Here is a 21,821-nt window from a genome sequence, read left to right as displayed (position 1 = left end):
AGTGGGCCCATAAGTTACAATCAACCGGATACTGCCCACGGGGGCCCGAAAGTGCTCCGGTTAAATTACTTTAAGGGCCTCCCTACAGTACAGCCCTTCGTATTCTCGCCATGTGGTCCTCTAATCCTTTGCACGCTTCTCTCCACTGTCCGTGGTTAATGTTGATCAAACTGTAATTTCATGATACTTTCGGGCCCCGTCTCTTTGGAATTAATTATGCGATCGTGCTTGTTTACAGAACCTCATTATCTCATACTCGAGTACGTGATGTACGGGAAACTGTTGGCGTATCTACGAGATCATCGTACCAGGCAGGATTTCTACAATTTCAGCGAGGACTCGGCCGCTCTTACGTCCAGGGATCTCACTGTTTTCGGATACTGCGTGGCAAGGGGAATGGAGTACCTCGCATCGAAGAAGGTGAGCTTCTCCTTCGTCGATTATGAAATATGACAAAGGGAAAATGTACTTGTCCATCGCGATCAAACAAACAGAGTATACAAATATGTTTTCCAAAACAAACTGAATTTAACGATTGTGTGTTCATCTTCAAGTGACTATTTTAAAATTTAAAATCTCGAAAGCAAGGAAAATAAATAAAATCCCTGATAAAATAAACCCTCAAATAGAATTCTTTTGCTAGACAAGACTATTTTTTAAATTTACAAATACATTGCCTTTTGTCTTATTTTATACTCTGAGAGTAGTTTCTTCGAAAATTTTGAAATTTGGTAAAGCTACACCCATATGAAGAATATCAGATTAATTTTCTATCTGAATTTTAATATTCCCCGTTGGTAACTATTAAAAGTGAAAAACTATTAGTAGTAAAATTCTGCAATACCGTTGTCAATTTATTTTGATCGTTATCGCGACGAGTAAGATACGATTATTTAAATTGCTCAACATCGGTACGTGCGAAGCGAGGAAAAATGCGAATACGTACAACTTTGCACAAGCTCGGTACGCAATATCAGCGTAATATTTCTCGGTTTACTGATCCCAGAGGAAAAGGAACACCGCAAAATAAGGAAAAAGAACGGTTAGCTATTAAATTCGATCGTTTGAATTCTTTTCCGCTAGCTTCCACAAAGCTCGCATAAAGTATCATCTCTTCTGCGATTCTTATTAATTTCAAAGTTGGAATCCACTGCCTCGTGGGCGCACTTAAATCAACGCTCGCCTTATCTGCATTTCGATCACTCTTATGAGAGCTCTTGGTATTGCCTCGAAATTTATTACGACTTTTGTATCCTCGCGTGTTCGATCCCTCGCGTTCGAAGCCGAAACGAAACGACCATCGTCTATTTATTGCGACGTTATATCGAAGAATTGCTCCCGATCTTGCTACCTTGTATCAGCCCGAACCTGTTCTTAATTCTTCTTGAATGTGAATCAGTTCGTAAATCATGACTGATAAAAAATGAAGGGGACTGATCTATTCGATAAAATTTACTCTCCATTTATGGAGCTTCGACTCGTTGATAAGAGAAGGAATCTTGAACCGTTAAAGGTATTTGTTAGATAAATAGCTTTAAACGCACATAATATTCAGTGGCTTCAAGTTTACTTTTCTTTATATCCGAAAAATAATTTTAAATCAACGAATATGCTTGCGATTCTGAATTATGGCGCTGAAACTATCCGAATATAAATTCTTTCGAAGTGTCGTTGGACAACCTTAAAGCAGAGACGTATAAAACGGGAGAATCAAGTTTTTCTTCGATTGTAAAAATGTAGAATACAGAATCTAAAGATCAACAACTATAACGTTTCTGGTCTCTTGGCATGGTTCGTTTAAAGAATGCAAAATAAATATTTCTATGCGTCCCGCGGTGCTTTAATGGAGTTTTTTCCCCAACGATATCACTGAAGCTTAAATACTGACATCGAACATTCGAAGACAATCTATGTCATAAATTATCTTTTTTCTCTATGTGTTAGATTAACGTTTTGGAATTACCTATGCATAGCAAAAACGAAAATGATTGACGTAAATATTATTCAGTTTGATAAGAACTGCCCGAAGTAACGATAAAATAACACCTTCTATTTTTGTAAAGAATTTGATTGAAAACAAATTGAAGTTCTTTATACCGAATAGTTAATAATACAAGTATTAGTATGTAAAGTTTTGCATTTGAAAATAGAGATAATTACAAGCGCGAAATAAAAATGTACATTATTTTTCAAGGATTAAGATTGTCTCGGTGCAACGTTCAACGTAATTATAGAAAAACACATTTATCGGTGTGAATGCAATAATTGACGCGATATTCGCGAAGGTAATCCTTCGTTTAGTAGAATTTCGCAAGGACGAACACCAAATAAACCGTCCATAATTATTTTCTTCGAATGTCGAATTACCGACGTTTGCGTAATCGTTACGAGGAATTACCGCGCGAAAGCTAATTTTCTGAAGTTAGTGGACAATAATTACCCATCGGAAGGAAAACAATAGTTTCCACCTCGGTCTGAGGAGCATCAAGGTTCTTCTTCGAGTACGGGAAACGTGCTCTCAGGTTCGAGTCTCCGTAAACACTTCACATCGATTTCGAAACAATTTAAACAAATAAAATGTAGAAATGTATATTAAAACGCGAAACGATCGTTTCGACGGGATTGGAGATTTGTGAGGTGTACAATACTCGAGGGAAAGCAAAAGAAATGACCGATTTACGCAGCCATATTCTAAACAGCTGATAGCTATCTTCTTCATTTCCATAATTCAACCGTCCGGTTCGAGTTTTATACGAGTCATCATTTCCTTAATCCATTTCGAAACGACTTTCTTCGTCGAAGAATTAGAATAACAAATCATGGTCTCGTCTGCATTGGACCATAAATGTTTCACCATATTTAAATTCAATCCATCGTAAAGAAAACACTATCGCTTGTTTTGCAGGTAGTTTGAGCCTTCTTGTAATTTTCTTTTACTTCTCTATCGCGAATATTACAATTTGCTTACTTTCTGTTTCAACTATCAGACGAACAGCGTTTAGAAAACGCTATTAAAATTCTAATTATCGTTATTTCGCATGCATCTTGCGCACAGGAATGCAGTTCTCGTATTAAATTTCAATGATTCCCGCCGATCGGTAGCAGACTGGAGCCGATTACAAAATTAAGAATGGAAAATAGTTAAGCATCATCGTCGACCGGTTATGATTCGCAAAGAGGTGTATGCACGCGAGAGGCTCGAGGCGTCAAGCAGCAGGAACCAAGTCACGATTGGAATCAGCATCCTCTACTCTTCGCTGGGAGGACGACTTAAGAGCAAACCGAGTCAGGATGTCGATTTCAATCAAAGATTATATACGTCTTCGTAGAAACATCTCTCGGGGCCGATACATATTGTACGGTTAATTGAAAATGGAAGCCACGGGTGATACACGGACGAGATCGAATCGACGAAACGAAGCATCGAAACATTGGGTTTCATTACTTAAAACAATCCGCGACACACTTCCATTACTCGATAACAAGAAGTATACATTTCAGATCGTCGATATTAAAAACACTTCAATATAATATGAAGATTCAGTAAATTATTTGCACGGAGTGTTGCATAAATCATTAAAACACAACTACCCATTTAATACACCCGAATAATTTATATAATTGGGTGACATTTATATTTTGTAAGAATTGATTCAAATTTCTCTACGATGTTTTTACTTTTAGGCCTTTTTCGGGAACCTTAATATTTTCTCCATAGAAATTGAAAGTTCAATTATTACATTTAGTTACTAGAATCGCGTAGGAATTTTAATAATTCTGAATAATTCAATAATTTGCAAACAAACCACTTGAGCGAAGCTTTCAGACACATCGTATGTTGTGTATGTGTAAATCATTTTTCTCCAACTATATACAGCGATTACGTAGTGTCGTCACGCGTACGAAAATATCTAATTATGTATCGGTAGAGCCAAGGAAATGGCTGACAGAACTAATATTTAAGGTGATGATTTCAGGATGTGGACGGAACCTCGTGGTACGTTAAAAATCAACAAAACATCGATTGTGTAAGAGTAAAGATCTTTTTTCTGTTTTACAAGCACGAATGTTGCGCAGAATTAATTTTGAAAGAGGATATTTTATTAGTAAAACGATTCGTTTCTACGAGTATGGCATTGCAAAGACCGAAATATACCTCAAATATATTACTCTATATGAATATATAAAATTCATAATTTATACTTCTTTCGCGATGTTTATACTCACCGCGTAACAAGGTAAAACTATTATTAGAAACAAAGTTCATCTTTCTCGAAATTATAAAGATAACGATACCTGTTTCTTTATCTTTTTCCTTCGTGTTTTTTTAAAACGCTAGTTAACCGATATTTATCGCAACTTCTATTCTTTACGAAGGCGTCTCGTTTCTCCACGAAAAACACGTCACGTATTCCTCGAAAAAGACGTCTCGCTGGTTTTTCGTCCACACATAACCGCGTCTCAGTATATCGAACATGTTAACAGGTCTCGGTGTGCAAACCGAGGCAGGATTCGAACCGTAAAACATATTTTCATTCGCTCGAAGCGCCGACGAACGCGCAAAAACACGAGCGGCTCAAAGGCGACAAATGGATTCTCGTTCGAGTTTTTCGTTAACCGGTCGCCGATGTTCCTACCTCGCCGCGATAAATCAAAAAGATGAAGTCATTAAAGAAACGGCCAAGATGTATGTATACCCAGTTTGCTTTGACATTGAGCTGCACGGTTCATTAGCATCGCCAACCAACGATCGGATTTTCCGATCGGCGAATCAACGTTTTTCTACGCCTGGTTCATTTAGGAACAGGTTCCCGACGATTCTGATATTATCGGTACAAAATATGAATTACTTTCACGCTTGTGGAGCTTAGGGATCTTGATTAAAATATCGAGAGATTTAGCTATTTTGGAAGGAGGAAAAGTTGGTCTACGTTGTTTGGTCTGAAATTGTATACACTCCCACTCATATTTGATGGTGATTCGTTATAAATGAAAAAAATTGGATTAGTTTATATATTAACATTTTTAATTAACACAATTATAATAAACAAAAATGAGAAACAAGTTTCTGTATAATGAATCACCATTATAGTGCATTATACAAATACAGAGTAGTAGAATTATACGTATTCGTCACAATTCGACGCATCGTACTTCACTTAGGGGATCTCATATGAATTTAAATGCTCCCAAAGAGGGAAAGAATCATTCCAAAAATTCTTTCGAAACGTTTCACGATAAACACACGCAAAAAATTGACAGATTAATTTCCTCCATTGTCCTTTTCCGCGTCCAGTTTCCATTTCCGTACGGTGGGTCACGCCGCGCGTAAACTAAATCGAATTCGGCTTCCGTGGGCGTGCAAATGCGCGATAAATCACGGACAATAATAAATAATAACGAGTAATAGCGTTGCCGCCGGTCGCGGATTCCGCCCATAAAATTCGACTCGTAAATATCGCGCGGAGGAAGCAGTCGTCGAACGAAGAGGGTACAGAAGGTCGAGTTTCTTGCTCGCGCGAGGAACCCCCGTACGAGGATACAATTTCGTGCGTCCTGTCACGCGACACTGCGTGATACGGTTGCGTAACAGGACGTCCACCTGCGGTCGCGTACCCGCGAGCCTCGAAAAAATTATATATCGGATCAACCTGTGCCCTTTCCTTGGCTTCGCAGATCATCCACCGTGATCTCGCCGCGAGGAACGTGTTGGTGGACCACAACAAGCTGTGCAAGATCGCGGACTTCGGCATGTCCAGATTTGCGAACGAGGACGGCGAGGTGATCGAGACGAGACACGGAAGGAACGCCCTGCCCATCAGGTGGATGGCCCCGGAATCCTTAATTTACTCGCTCTTCACCACCAAGACTGACGTATGGAGCTTCGGGATCCTGATGTGGGAGATCGTCACCCTAGGTACGTTCTCAGATCATTTCCTAGGTTCAACGTCGCGTCGTATCGGTCACAGTAACGATGCTATTATTTTTTACGGAGTGTAAAGTGATTCTATGGTCAAAAATACGTCGAAAAGGAAGAGTAACATTTTTTTATTGGAGGTTTCGTTTTGGAGATAATTTAATTTGAATCGCTTGGAGTGTCTGCCCATGAATCGCTGTTTCTACTGCATTGGACATATGAGTTATCAGTGGTGGTTTTCTCGAAAACGGAGCTTCAATTGAAAAAATGTTATTCTTTCGTTTCTAATTATTTTTGCACGTAGCTCTAAAGAATTCAATATTTATTAATAGATTCTAAATTTCTTTCATAACCGATCTAATTTCTGTCAGTTTCGTTTGAACAATTTCCACTAATTGGTTTTTTATAATTCATTCTGATAGTATCGACTTCTTTACACCGTGAACATAATACATCTAATTATGCAGTAATAACATCCGCAGAAAAGCAATCTAGACAATGGCGAATGGGAGCGGTTCAACTTTAATTTCTATTATAAAATCTAAGCCTAAGCGTAAATGGACTGCGGGACTCTCTTCGCAGTAATTACACGCATAAAACACGTTAAGCCACGGACTAATAAAATTCTAACGCTCATTAAAATTTGTAATTCATTCGTTGTTATTAAACCTGTAAAATTAGGTTGGAAAATGAGAAATTGTTTCATTGAGCAATATATATCGTACACTGTGATTCCTGCAAACATTCTTACAACATTATTTTTACGATCGTAGGAAACGAATGTTGCGTAAACATGAGTCTACTTCCCTTCTTCTTTACAAGAAATCTTTAGTTTGTACAACTTCAAATTGTGGGTCTTTTAGACATATTTATTTCACAAAAGCTTTGATTCTTTTAGCTAACTCAATTTAACAAGTGGACTCCCAATCTTAATTGAATTATTTCACTTAATGTTGATTTTTACTAAAGTGGTAAATGGAAATCAACTCTTCTTTAAAGCATTTAGAAAATAATGAACTAACGGAGGATTATATTAAACAATTATTAGTTTAAACTTGCAGAGGACCCTAATAATCCACTTAAGGGTTAAAGTAGAGATATCCTTCGTACCATAAAAATATTTTTCAATTAACAATATCATCGATTAATTTTACCGACACAAATAAAAATCTAAACTCCTCAAGAATGTTTACTTTTCAAAAAGATTAACCCTTGCACTTCGAGAGTCTTTATTAATACAAACGACTAACAATAGTAATTTCAATTTTGCGACATGACTTTTAAAAATAAAAAAAAATATTCTCTTTCCCACAGAAATGTATAAATATCTACGATTTAAATTTTATTTATATATATCATAAATGAAACTTGAATCGAGCTATGGTACATATAATATTTGTGAAGTGCAAGGGGTTAAATAAATTTTAGAAAAAATGTAATATCATTTGCACGAACCACGCTTTTAGACAACGCTCAAATTATGAAATTAATAAATAGAAAACACTTCGTGGTCCCTTCTACGTGGGGGGATCCAAAGTTGAAACCGAAGAGGCTCTAAGATATAATTCTCGATCATCTTTGACGCGTAGCGTAACAGACACTGATCTATCGATGACGAAGGAAATTTCTGTGTCCACAGGTTCGACACCGTACCCGGACATGACGGCACGGGAAGTCATGCGGAACGTGCAGAACGGTTATCGACTGGAGAGGCCTTCGCACTGCCGAAGCGAGCTGTTCAGGGTGATATCCCGATGCTGGCACGCCGATCCAGACCGCAGGCCGGAATTCCAGACGCTGAGGAGGGATCTGGCGCAGCTGCTCGAGGACAACATGAACGGACATTACGTCGATCTCGAGAGCTTCGCGTCGGAGTGCACCGATTGAAAACTCCAATCAGAAATTTCGGGAACCGTCTCGCCGACCCTCGAGTCTCCCACGCGCTAGAAATCCGCGATCGATCGATCGACGCGCCAGAGGGATGACACGACTCTTTCGGAGCTCTTGGGACGAAGCTAGGAGTCGAGAAATTGAAAATTCCTCGAGAGAGTACGAATTTTTACGAAGCAACGCGATGTCGATGAATGAAAATGGGTGAGCCAAAAGAATCGGAAACGATTGCAAGAAATTTTGAATATTTTTTGGGCTTTATATTAAATGGAACCGTACTCGCTGAAGTTTTCAGTTCTTCTGGGGAATATTTATTCCGAAAGAAACGAGGGAATCTTTAATCGTGATAAGCTTTCGGAAAGAGTAGAGGCGTTTGTTATGCTCATGGTGTCATTTTGCACTCCGTAACGATGATGATGTCGAAGCTAACAAATTTCGTGGATAATTTATTTTTGATACGTGAAACAGAATTTACTGAACGCATGCTTTGCAATGCGTTTGTATTTCCCTTGTCGAAAGTGAGAAACGAATACGAATCCGTCCGAAAGCCTTCGATTCGTCCAAAGCACAGTGCTATTGCAGACTTTTATGCTAGTTGCGCGCCAGTAAGACGAAAATCGTTAAGATATATCGAGTAATGATAACTGTTAAAATACGCACAAGCTGACTTATTTCACAGACGTTTGAAATATTGTTTCAAAGCGTTCTGTCGCTGAATCCTCTTAAAAAGTATTTTTACGGACCAATCTCTTCGAGCAGGTGCTTAAAGGATTCGCAAAAGTGCTAATATTTAATCTTCCGAGAACAACGCGTAGAGTGGAAAATATTCAGTGAACTCGAAGAAATTATCGAACGTGAGAGTAATTTTGGCCTTAAGAGACCGACGAGATCGTTTTGTACGAAACGAAGAGAAGAACGACGACAACGCAAATAAGAAAATAATACTTTGAGACACAGACATTCTTGTGGTTCTCGAAAACGGAGAAAAAGTTTGGAAAAGGTCTAAGTATTTCGTTTAGTATTATTATGTATCTAGCGTTCTCAATTAATGCGCCAGTCATCGAGCGTTCGTTCGCGTCGGTGTTTTTTTTTTTACTCAACGCAGACGTTTGTTACATCGATACAAACGTTCAATAATTATTAAAGGAAGACAAGCAAATTTATTCAACTCTTATAGAATAATTTTGATAATTTCAGCATTGCTCGTTGACTGTAACGACGCGTGTCTCGATTGTATAAGCAACAAGAATAAATTAAAAATTTACAAATTCAAAAATCTAAAACATCACGACTTTACGTAATAATTTTTCTTTGCCTCGAGTGAATTTTTCCTCCCCAAACAATGTCACTGATTTCAAGTTATCTTTGAACAGGAGTCTGCGTTCCGATGGAAATTCTGCGCTCATAACAAGAAACCCCGACGTGCAAACGATCGATCATGCAACTAATCGCGTCGCGAAATGATCGCGTTTGGCGGTATCATTTTGTCTCGCGTGTCTTATATAGTGACGAATCCTCATTTCGGAGCATTGTACATAAAATCGCATTATTAAAACGGGTCGAAAAAGAAACGACCCCTCTTCAATCATCGCCCTATCATCGTATCTGTATCGAGGATTATTATCTTTATTATTATTATTAATATCTGTATTATCACTGATTAATCGTTATTAAGCACGTACATTCATAAGATTTTCAATCGTCGATTTATTCTTAATCATTCTAGTCTCTCCCGATGCGTCCGGGGTGGCGATTGGTCTTTATTTTATTACAACACATCAATCACGGACAGACACGCGTAAATTTATTCTGGATTGTGATATATCTGCGTACTTTTATACCGTGAATTCTCCCCAGAGCCGATTAAAGCCCCCACCATTGTCGGTTGTTTATCGTATTAAGTTTTTGTATCTTATACGGTCGATTTCTCTTCGACGCATCCCTCGACCTCGCTTACGCATTATCGAAGAGAAGCGACGCTATTCGATATTACATGTTATCACAATGTTACTCTGCGTAGTTTGCGATACGAGCGTATATACGTACGCTTTCTTCCCACCCTTTCCATAAAAAAATACAAGAATTACTATATGTAAACTCAACTATTGTAAGAACTCCTTTTTTTGTCAGTAAACGTTGTCGTAAATCTCATTCGAGTCTTTTTCTTTCTCGAAAATTTCTAGTTCGTTTTCCAACTACCACCCCTTGGGATAGTTATCGTAACGCGTTCTGACTCTGTTCGAACATTTCGTTTTGAAAAATTTCGTTACACGAGTTATCGGGTTTGCAATTTTATGCGATGCAAAAATCACTGTTTCTTAAATTGGAGGCAGAACCGCGAGACTGCGTTCAGTTCCTGATTAATCGGGCCGCGTTTGCGCCGGACATGCAGATTTATTCGCGAATGGGCGGACGAGATAAGGGCGAAAACCCTATGGCGGCGGTGAGTTCGGTTCGTTCCATCAAAGTCTCCAAGTCGACGATCGAAAAAAAGAGAAAATACTGCCAGGAAGAATGCCATTTAAGAAAGTATGCATCGTCAATGTTCCAAGAGACCGAAGGATAATGTAATTTTAGCGGTATGTCTCTCAAAAATATTTTTTATATTTACCCTTGTATTCGAATCATCGATCAATTTCCTTTAAAATTGGAATATACTTTAATTTTCTTTTTCGTAAATCACTTCTTATATTGTGTAAAATTAAATGAGGTCAATTTTATCCCTGGAAATTTAACGTTCCTCGAACTTTGAAAATTCTGAACCTACTCTTTTCTATCTTTCAAAATAAACGAGTTATCCGGGTTGACGTGTCCTAAGTGCTCTGTGTGCCGCTAAGATAAAAGGAGGAGAGTGATAGTTCACATTTTTCACGCGATAAACGTGCAAATAATTACCGTGGAATGCGACTCGGTACGTCTTAATTAAACTAATTGAAGGGACGCTCGGTCGTGCATCGATTTAATTGCGAAAATGTACGAACGAATTGTCCAAGCAGTACACGTGGGCGTGGAACGATATCGTTCGCGTGCTTTCTTGCTTCTTAATTATTACTATCGCGACACCGAGTCCCTTCGCTGTTTGGACCTTAATTAACTCGCGAACAGGCGAATCGATACTCGTAAGAAATTGCGTTCTTGCACGTGACCGCACGCGACACCGTGATTTCGGAGTTTTATCGACGCCACTTAACGCAAACGCGAAGTCCTCTTCGCAAAATTACTGTCGATTTACTCCAAATAGTATGGATTCCACGAATCGATAATAAAATTCTTTCTTTGCTCACCGACAAGGTAAGTGGCCCTAATTTTAACCTTGAAATTAGGAATTCGATGAAAACTGTTTTTTTATATTTTTAGTTGAAATTCAAATTACTTGATATTGCTAACACTGCATTAATTATGACGTTATGAAATCACAAATATCCTTGTACGGTAATCTGTCTAAACTTTGTTTATAGAATTATTACAATAATGATAATTTATATGTTAAAGAGTGAAACGCTTTCTGAAAGAATCGTACGGTATCGAGAATGCTATTAAAAATGTTCCAAGCATATATAATATTAGAAAAGGCACTTAGATAATTTGAGATATCTAGGGAATGCAATTTCATATACTTTAGCGCGTCAAAAACATATATGGAACCTAGTAGCCAATAAAACATAGTATTAAAGAGTTAGTATTAAGAATATTATGAAAGTCTTTTGATATTACTATCTTTGTTATTTTATCTTGAATATTTACTAGAGCGATTACTGTAAGAAAAGTAAATGTTCTATTATCCAAAACTCTCCTAAAAAAGACAATCATGGTTTCCTATTAAACTAAAGATTAAATTTTAATAGAAGCCTGATTGCATACTTTTTATGTTTACGATAATAATATAAAAATAAAAGTACCGTTCTAAAAGAAGAAAATGACTGCATGCTGTCAATTTGAAGATTCAATCAGGCAGCTAGAATTTCAATAGACACACCAGTGGAACAGTAATATATTCACTGATGATAATCGTACGAAGCATACATGCTTCTAGAATAAATTACCATCAAATGGCTTAATCAATACTATCCGTCAATTGGAATAAATCAAAATAACACGTACCACTGAATCACTTATAATATGCACTGTTGCCTTCGATTACCAAGTGTACAGAATTACTATAATCTTCTTGCAATTGCAAGGTCGCGATTGATTCTTAAACTTTCGTCAAAATTGCACGATGATGAGGTGAAAAAATCTCCTTAATAACGTTTACAATAAAAGAGAAATTCCTCTTTTCTAACTAATCTTATATTTGAAACATACTAAATTCTGATCGATTGTGAAATAATATTATTTAAAAATTCTAGTTACCAAATCTGAATTTTATTTAAAAACAATCTTCTTTACGATCGGTACAATGGAAGCAAACTTTTCTAAAAACTCTGGTCGCTAAATTCGAATTCCATCCAAGGGCAGTCGTCCTGTTACACTTTCACTCGTAACACCTAATTAAGAACGATTATCGTTCGCGTAGCCAGCTTGCAATTATCTCTGAACTTCCGTATGCACCGTGATCGTCGATCGAAGCAGGAAACTGTTCGATGCGGCGGTAAAATTGAGTTCCGTTATATGGTCGCGTCGTTAAAGGGTATTGCGAAGCGCGCGGGTCGTTTGCATAATTTTAGGAATTATCTCTCGAACCTGGTAACGGTATTGTCCTTCGAAACACTCGAAAGGTCCTCGTACCGTGCAGTACTTTAAGACAGAGTGAATTTCGCGAGACTCGCCGGAATAATTAAACTACTCAGCTAATTTATGGCTACGGAACTCTTTCACTCTGTCCATTAATATTAAGCTAGTCCTTTGAATAGCTACTATCTTCTCTAGTAGCTCGATTAGTATGCAAAAACGCTGTCAATTATTGCCAATATTGTTTCATTTTAATCTTGATCAAACGTAACGTTAAAAATTTTGCAAGATTCTGAATAAAGATGAGTTACGAAAAAGAGAAACGTTATTAATCTTTCGACTATTGTAACATCGCGAAAGGAAATTCTACAGAAATGTTCTTGAGATCATTTTAAACGGGCCCTCCGGAAAATTTGACAAATTTAAATGTCTCTGATTAAAGTCACCATGAACTTGAGAATTTGAGTCTTTTTTGAATGAACAGTTAGATATTTAGAAAATACGAAATATATATAGGCTGATTTGCTTTTGCTAAACACTGTCAAATCTAATTAAAGAATGCAGATATCGTAACTATTATTTCAAAAAAGATCAAAGTGACCGTAACAGTTATGGAAGAAGTAAGACGCGATGCCAGTCGAGGGTGAAATCAGCAGAAACGTTAGGGATAAATCTGCGAATGAGATGTTGCGTTCAGTGTTATCTTATCGTCAAGTTCGAGTGATTTAAGAAGGTGTTACAGCAGTGACGTTTTGATTGAATGTCGGCTAACAAGTTGCATACACTTCCTCGTAACAATCCCGACAAACGTGTTACGTATGAGTTATCTCCAAAGATGTTTAGCTTTCCTCTATCCCGTTCGCGTATGGTTGATAATGTCCTCTGGAACATGCAAGTTCAGACAGAGTGCGTAATCCGACTCGAGGATCGAAAAACTCTCAGGTATAATAGTACGGTAGAATTCTCTGTGCTCAGACTCATCATTCTGCATTTTAGGCAAAAATAAAATGCCCTTACAACCCTCCTAATAATGCAACCTTTTCACATTTTTAATTAAATTGAGTTTTCTTTTATCTCAGATTTCTAAATAGTAATCATCTTTCCCGGTGGTATGTTTCTAATAATACCATATTTTTAAATGTACGAATTATTTTGCATCTAACTTATAAGAGAATGAATGGATTAACAAAATAGTGGAGTAATTAAAAATAAATTTTCTGCGTAATCATCTTTTCTAGTGGGATGTTGCTAATATTACGATACTTTTTAACGTTCGAATTATTTTGCAGCTAACTCGTTATGAAAGAATGAATGCATTGGTAAAATAGTGGAGTAATTAAAAATAAGTTTTCTGCGTCAACGCGTTTCATTGTTCAATCGTCGAAACGTCCAGTTTATCCCATTAATTTTCCATAAGTTTAGCATAAACGAGGCTGGCGAGTACGACTCGAGAGGAAAGAGATCGTAGAAATTGGCCAATCTTTCCAGACGAAAACAGATGCGAGGGAAGCATAGAAATTGGTCAGAGTCATCCGACGTTTCCAATGGTTCCTGAAGTCTGTTGGTTGCAATTGCGTGGATGGCATATTCCTGGCAGACCCGTGTTCGCCGCAACGTGTATCGGGGTACGGATCGTTATCGTAAATTGGATCGCATTCCGGAAATCTTGAAACAGCCGTAAAACGTCCAGACTCGTTTATGGTCACGGGTAAACCGATGGTCGAACGAGAAAGAGACCTAACGTCGCGAGAAAAATCGCATAAACGATCCACGAAGCGCACCGATACTTTCCGTGCACGTATCTGCGGCCCTCGTACCGGATTTTTACCTTCTTAATCAAATTTAAAGTCCGAATGTATACTGGGTGATTCTACAAACTGGAACAATACTCTAGTCATACTCCAAAGATACAAAATATTTATGGAATAAAAAGTGAAATGTGAGCTCGTCTTGTTTCTCAAAGAGTACACGTTACGGAAATATGTGTTACGTTAAAACCACATAGAGTGCAATACTTTACGATTTTATATTTTATTAAAAAATTTTGTCATCAAAAAATAGTCTTACGTGAAAAATTTAACACTTTTCTGATTGAATTTCTTAATTTTTGGAATTGTCATACGGATCTCCGAGTATTTGGGGTCGCCTGTGTTAAATAATGCGATTGACTTGTACGAATAATACACGAGGCACGAACAGTGCTCGAACTTAGCGATTTGTATAAAGTTTCTATCCGCACGTCCATCGCGATTACTATGCATTTTAAATTACAAAGTTTCACAAATCTCACGTTCGCATCCCGCAGGTTAATTCTCTCAAGTTTTCTCCCTCGTAGTTCACTTTCAACTGTCCTTTCTCTCGGCTGCAAACTCTCATCCCATAGAAATGTATTCGTACTCCTACGCGATTAAGCATTATATTCTCTAACGTAACTTAAAGCTCGATGAACGCTCCAAATTACAAGGGAATGGAAACTAATTTCTGTAAGACAGTGATTCTATTTTTTCTGTAATCTATGCTTCGCGTCATTATATAAAAAATGCCAAGGTAGCGAGGTTATTCCTTGTAAACGGTATGTCCTTCGACCAACGGTAATAGAAAAAATCAAGGATCATCGAAACCGATAAAAGGGCAGAAGTCGATAGCAAAAATACTTTTATTGGCGAAATGATCGTCGTAAATTACAATTTCAATTAACGCGAGCATCGCATCGGCGTCCGTCTTTAATGGTTGTCGTTAAGAAGGCTGTAATTTGTGCTCGTTTTAGGGATAGATAAAAGTCCCTCCGATGACTTTAACGAGCCAATGGATAGTTATTTTACGAAGGTCATTGGGGTAAGCCTCACGTGCAGGAAGATTCTCTGGGAACGTGAGTCTAGGTCGCGGTTGCTATCTATAGAAAGACTTTCGCCTAGAAATCAAGTTAACGGTGTCAAGATAACATCGCGAGAGTAATATGAAAATCGAAAACATACGAATACCGTTCGAGATGACATCGAATATTTAAGAGGAAAGAATGCATCGAAAGTGAGCCGCGACCAAAAATCACGAGAATTGCTACGCAACGCCTGCAAAGAAGCAGTATAATAAATCAGTAACAATTTGAGATTTCATGACTTTATCTTGTCTAATCAGAATAACAAACGTATCTTTTTTTTTAACGATATTTAAACTTATATCGATTGCAAACGACTATAGAAATCTTATAATATTGATCAATCTAGTTTTCAACATTTTTAGCTAATATAATTCCCTTAGAATATTTACAAAATTAATTAACGATAAAGGAATATTATATAGGATAGGTCAAGAGAATCTGAGGATTTTTTGAATATAATGAACACTATAAAATATAATTCTACAATGTATCGACATCATTCTATATATAAGTTTTTTATATTACTTAATAAACTATAGATTGGTATTCCTTCTAGCCTTACTAATTTCCTTCGTTAATTAATTTTGTAGAAGTACTGAAGAGAGCTAAGAGAATGTTATCTTCTTCTGCTTGTTAAAGACTGATTCGATGATAATTATATTCTTTTATACAAGCTAATATTCTCACATGGAGATATATTTAAGGATCATAATTTTACCGTTATGGGAATGAGTCTGAAAATTCCTGATAATCTCGTCGTTGCAAATTAACAAAAACTGATTCTCTTAATACATATGTAATAGTTCATTAATCTTCTATAACAGCCTATGATTCTAAAGTCATATATCAATTTTTTTAGATACATAATCCCACCTTTTTACATTGTGATTTAAAAGAAATTACATAAGCGCCACAGAATCTATTTATAATGATTATTAGCTAGAATTTATCGTACAAAATAAATACACTGGAAGGGTAATTTTTATTGAAAATTGTACTTTGATTCGAGTCTCATTATCAATGTAATTATTCATCAACTATTTTTTAATTTTTCTTTGAAGTTAAAAATAATTCGTATTATGAAAAATTAAATTAAAATAAAATTTAAAACTTTGGACAAAATACTTGTTATCTGCTCAAAAACTATTTCGTTTCGTCTAATGTTGAAAATAATACATGCAATTGTTTATCCATTATAGAATGAACTATTTCTTTTGTGACAGGCTTATGATGAATTAACCCTAACTTGTAAACTGTCAAATAACGCTGTTATAATTGCGAATGTTATCCAATAACAAGTACTCCATTGAATTTTAATAATTTTCATAGTATAATTTACATAAATATCGAGGACATTCTTAGACATGGAAAACCGATGTGCCAGTTAACGTGTTATTAAAGACTCGACATACTTTCTATGTATCACCAAGAATTTTAAAATGTTTAAAAAATTCAATTTAATTTTCCTGGATCAAAGAGGTCATCCCTGGCAACATATCATCATATTTAATTCTTCCTCACGTGCAATTCTGGGATTTAATAATTGCATGGTACGTGATACGAGAGATACTATTCAAAATACATGAATCTGTTAGTTTGGAATGGCCTGATTTCATCTTACTGATTGATTTGTTGCTTACAATTTATATATCTGTGGATTTAAATGTCATGACTTTCTATATTTCTCATGTTAGAAGACATTACTGAACTGTTCAGAAGACTGGTCGAAATATTTTAAATTCAAAGAAAATACTAAAACTCTATAGTACAATAAAATATTTATTTTGAATGTCTAGAAACTTTAAAGTAATGGATATCCGTACTGATTGCGAGGAATGAGATCTTTGATTAATTTTTACAGTGTATATAATGTAGATGTTGTGAACATAAATTTCCATTTCGAAGAAGTAACGCGCAATCAAAGGTAAGATCGTATCGACGCGTTCCACTTTCATTCGTTACAGGCTGAAAATTTTACCTTTCGTCGATCAAAGCCATTTCTTTTTATAGTAAAGTTAACGAGCCCGTGACCCAAATATTTTACGAAATGAGCGCGTTTCACTTTACCGTAACTTGCCGAAATAATGCAAAATATGCGCGCGTCGAGAATACCAAATACAAGTTCGAAAAGAAAATAAAAACAAACGATTCGTTATAGTTGAGAAGACCCACTGGAATTATCAAAGCAAATTCGCCTTTTAAAATCGATTTAGAAAAAGTATAAAAAGAAGAAACGTGAATTCTTACAAACCCTACTTTTAAAATTAGGTCGACGTATATTTTGTATCCAAGTCATTAGAAATATACCGCAATGGAATCCAGCTTTTACCAAAGAAATTAAAAAAAGATTGCAATGGTTTTATAAAAACTTTGGAATGAAAAACTCCGCATAACTCGATGAATAACGTAACAAGAGACTACGCCATACTTGAATAGTTTTAATTTAATGGTACTTAATGTTCGTAATCTTAGGTTCGTTCTCGAGGGAAAGAAGACCGGTAACGAATCGTTGATGAAGCGACTTTTACAGAGATAAAAGACACCGCCGCAGGCTGTCCCGACCATTTTTAGACGTGAAAGACTCGCCAAGGCTTTAGAAGTAGCTGCGTCTTCCAATTTTGCGAACATAAAGGCACATTATTACATCCCTCGAAGGAACTATGTCCATACAAGCAGTGAATATCGAAATCTTTTGATACTTCAGCCATTTCTTTCCTTTACGCAATTTCAAGTCAATAAACGCGTATTCGTTAATAAGTAGAACATTTAATATTTTTTAATCTAATTCAAAAAGAGCTATTAAGGATCTCCGATGGAGATCTATCGAAATCCAACTCGTCTATTTAAGGATTAACAGTTATTTAGACACACCTGCAATACCAAAGTCGAAGTAGTTTCTGGGTCGTAGCGATCGTTACTGTTACAAAATTATGGTACTCTTTTACCGTCGAAACATTGAAAGAAACAAGCACGCAATTAATTTTTTATGAAACGGGTTAATGAAGGAAACAAACAATTTCTGGTACCGTGTAAATCGCGTCGTTAAAAGCTAATTAGATAACACTGAAAGAAGACAGTGGGTGAAAGTGACTTCCTCTAACGACGAAATAAACGGGGCTAAATTGAAGAATGCGCGAGTATCGTTTAATTGCGGACGTGTCGTAAAATTGTAACACGCTTTTCGACATTCCAGTTCGCACCATTACCTTACTTACATACTTACATACTTACATACGTATTGTTTGGCAATATTCTCACTGTGAATCGTGAATGGCACGCGTGCTTACAAAAATAAAGATCGTTAAAAGACTAAACTAGATTAAACTAAATTATTTATTAAATTAAGAACTTTTTCTAGAGGTTCGCTACGTCCAACACTTTCAGGCCATTCATAACAAAACACATAATTACACTCGGGACTTGGAATTCTTAGAGTTCTTGGTACTTAACAGAGATTGATGCATCATAGGAGATGACGTTCCTCGCGATTTTCCGTTAATAATTGAACGGTCCTTCGAAGAATTTTTTTCTGAGAAAGCAACAAGTTAGAACGGTCACAGCTTACTTTGAAACTATAAACTATCCACGCAGAAATTTATCTTTTTATTTTATTTCGATAATTAGGAACCTGCATGCCTTCAACTATCAAAAGTTCAATGAAATCCAAGTGGAACAGAGATCTTTCTCCCTTCAGATGTCAAACCTCTACAGTAAGACTTCGTACAAGACTCGATACGAAAAGAAGTGCCACACGGAACACACAGCGCGACGAAAAGATTTACGTTTTAAATCCCCTTCCCAATTTCGCTCGAAGCGTGGCGAACATCGGAATCAGCCATCCTGTTCACATCCTAAAACACGCGAATGCGTAAATCAAGAACGCCCCAGTCGCGGTTAGTCCTTTTTCTCCGTGGCCACGTTGCTCGAAACGCACCGTGTAACAGGTTCGAGTGGCTGGGGAACGTTGTCGTAGCGCGCATAACGCCTATAAACTGTCCCATACCGAAGCCATAACCGTTTTCTTTATCGCCTTAACTGACCCGGCGATCGTCCCGCGATCGATTCCCCCGGTCGTTTATTTCTATTTCCACGACTCCTTTAAATATCCGCGGCGAGGAAACCATCGCGAGGGCAGTATCGTTAAACCATTCGGTGGAACACCTTACGGCGATCTTTATGCGCCGACTATCGGTTGCAATGCGTCGTTTCGGAATGCAGATTCCCCCGGCGTCGTAGGCTGCTGGACAATGGAAACCGTGACCGCCGCTTCCAATGGTATCCCGTGACAGTTTACGCGTGCCATTGGTAGCGCTGGGTTTGTAAATTTATAGAGTAAAATTAGGGGGATCGTAAACGCTTTACGCTTATACGCGAGATTTACACAGTTGTCCCGCCGAGGGTAAGTACGTTTTCACCGTGTTGCGTTTGGAGACGTTCGAGGAGCCATTTGTCGGGTATTTACCTAATATCGTTGCTTGCAGAGATGGGAATAGCTAACGATGTTATTGATACTTTAATAAGGGGGCAGTCTCGTGTAAACGTTGCAAAATTTATCCATATTTTCGTAGTTTACTTAACTATCCTTTGGGGAATACAAAATAAATTAAAACCATAAAATAAAAACGCAGTAAACATGTTAAATACTGGCGTAGGTGATTGCAGCTCTCAAAGTTGATTAAATCAAAAAAGTTAAAAAGATTTTTATTCGGTAGGTTTGCTGTTATCGCCTGAACCAAAATAATTAATTTATCATTCTGTCATTTTTGTCATTTTACTTACATAAACTTATTACAAAAATATAATTTTGGTTCAGACGAAAGCTATTAGTACGCACGTGTAAAAATTTCGGAGCAATCGAACGTATAGTTTTTGAGATTTTGTCTACGTCAGTTAAGAAAATTACATTTCGAAAGAAACGCATTTACGATCATACTAATCATACAACATTAAGTAAAATGAGATTGAGAGTCCACTTAAGGGTTAAATTCGTTACGCTATAGCTTCAAAAAATGTTGAAGATACCCCTGAATAGGGAAAACTAATATGTCAATGTGATAAAGAAAAATCCTGCTCCTTAAATAACACTATTTCGATATCAAATAATTATAAACTCACCCATAAGTAGTAACCAAGCAAAGTTTCTGCTCACGAAAGTCACTGTTGTTGAACACGAGCCACTCACACAGGTATCTACTGCGCGTTGCTGGTAAGTTGGCAGCTGAGACGACCGAGGGGCGAGAGCAGGAAGTCGTGACGTTATCCGCTTGGCAGACGCGATTGACTAAGCCAGGTATGTCGCGGATGGGCTCCGTCACGTGACTCCCCTTCCACGTCCACGAGTCTACTGCGCCTATCGTAGTACGCACGAGCAGATACGAATGCTATCTTACCAGCATTGAACACTATGAAAATTTTTTTAAAATCTCTTTTTCGTTCCTAACAAGTTTCCTTTTTATTTAATTATTTACTGTTTTATAAAATTGGTTTTCTGTAACAAAATAGATATAAATTTCTTGATGTCAAGTTTTACAATCACGAGGCTACTTGACATCAAGTCTTACACATTAAAATCAACACATATAAGACTTGATGACAAGTAAGAAATGTATATCTATTTTGTTATAAAAAATAATATAAATTCGTACGTACAAATTTAAACGAAATCAAATACTATACGTTCGAAGTTAATTGGAAAATTGTGGAAAATGATAAATCCTGTTATCCTGTTACGATTGCACCCCAAAGTGTAATTCACCTTGAAATATCGTTCACACTTTCCAATTCCCGGACTACCCGTGTAGTATCAAAGAAATAACAAGTTCTCGATAGTAAAAAGTGTCTAAGAAACAATAACTAGCCAAGAAGCCGATAATACGAACCGGTTGGCTGGAAACGAACGAGTCGACTCTTCTTCACTAGCATTTAATTACACGCGCGCAGGAAGCGTTTCTGACCGAGGAACGAGTCGGGTAACAGGTAGAAGGTAATTGTAATCCTTCCTACGAAGTTTCGACGCTCCGGTAAGGATATCGCATGTCAATTGCCTCGCTGAACATTCCCCAAGATTCTATCGGCGATTCCGTTGCGTTAAACGTTACGTTAAACACCCTAACGACCTCTTGCACCAGACGTTTCCGTACGAAATGTCGCCAATTACAGTGTGCACCGATAGTAGCGAGAGTCGTAGAAACTCCCCTAAAGAGTACCATGCGAGAGTGACGAACGCTGATTGCTGGTTTAACTGGCGACCGTGTTTTAACCGAAACCTCGTGCCTATCTAATTCAGAAACGCTTCGCCGCTTTCACCCTCCGGTTCGTCAGGAGGCTGCCATTAGAAACGTGGCTACCACGCGAGCAAAACGAATTTCAATTGGATCCAGGATTCGAGGCACGAGGAAAGTTTATTGGAACTGAAAAACGCTACGGTTTCGCTTTTAATTGCTAAGGTTTACGGCAATGGGTGCC

The 21,821-nt window shown here is 37.2% G+C and overlaps 1 protein-coding gene and 1 long non-coding RNA gene across 2 annotated transcripts in view; one reads left to right on the top strand and one right to left on the bottom strand.

The window, feature by feature from the left end:
- The window catches only part of LOC143340233 (uncharacterized), a 280,744-nt gene extending 270,786 nt beyond the window's left edge, over positions 1-9,958 (top strand). The window contains exons 6-8 of the mRNA XM_076761941.1: positions 239-420; positions 5,677-5,917; positions 7,557-9,958. Of these exons, the coding sequence (XP_076618056.1) occupies positions 239-420; positions 5,677-5,917; positions 7,557-7,804 (671 nt within the window). The 3' untranslated portion in view covers positions 7,805-9,958. The remainder of the gene's footprint in view (positions 1-238; positions 421-5,676; positions 5,918-7,556) is intronic.
- LOC143340259 (uncharacterized) overlaps positions 1-20,578 on the bottom strand; it is a 57,837-nt gene extending 37,259 nt beyond the window's left edge. The window contains exon 1 of the long non-coding RNA XR_013079400.1: positions 20,472-20,578. This is a non-coding gene — a long non-coding RNA (uncharacterized LOC143340259). The remainder of the gene's footprint in view (positions 1-20,471) is intronic.
- Between the last annotated feature and the right edge of the window lie 1,243 nt (positions 20,579-21,821).

The sequence above is a fragment of the Colletes latitarsis genome, chromosome 3 (genome assembly GCF_051014445.1).
Source record: "Colletes latitarsis isolate SP2378_abdomen chromosome 3, iyColLati1, whole genome shotgun sequence".
NCBI classification, from domain to species: domain Eukaryota; kingdom Metazoa; phylum Arthropoda; class Insecta; order Hymenoptera; family Colletidae; genus Colletes; species Colletes latitarsis.
The sequence above is the reverse complement of the archived record's forward strand: the minus strand, read 5'-3'. Positions and strand labels throughout refer to the sequence as shown.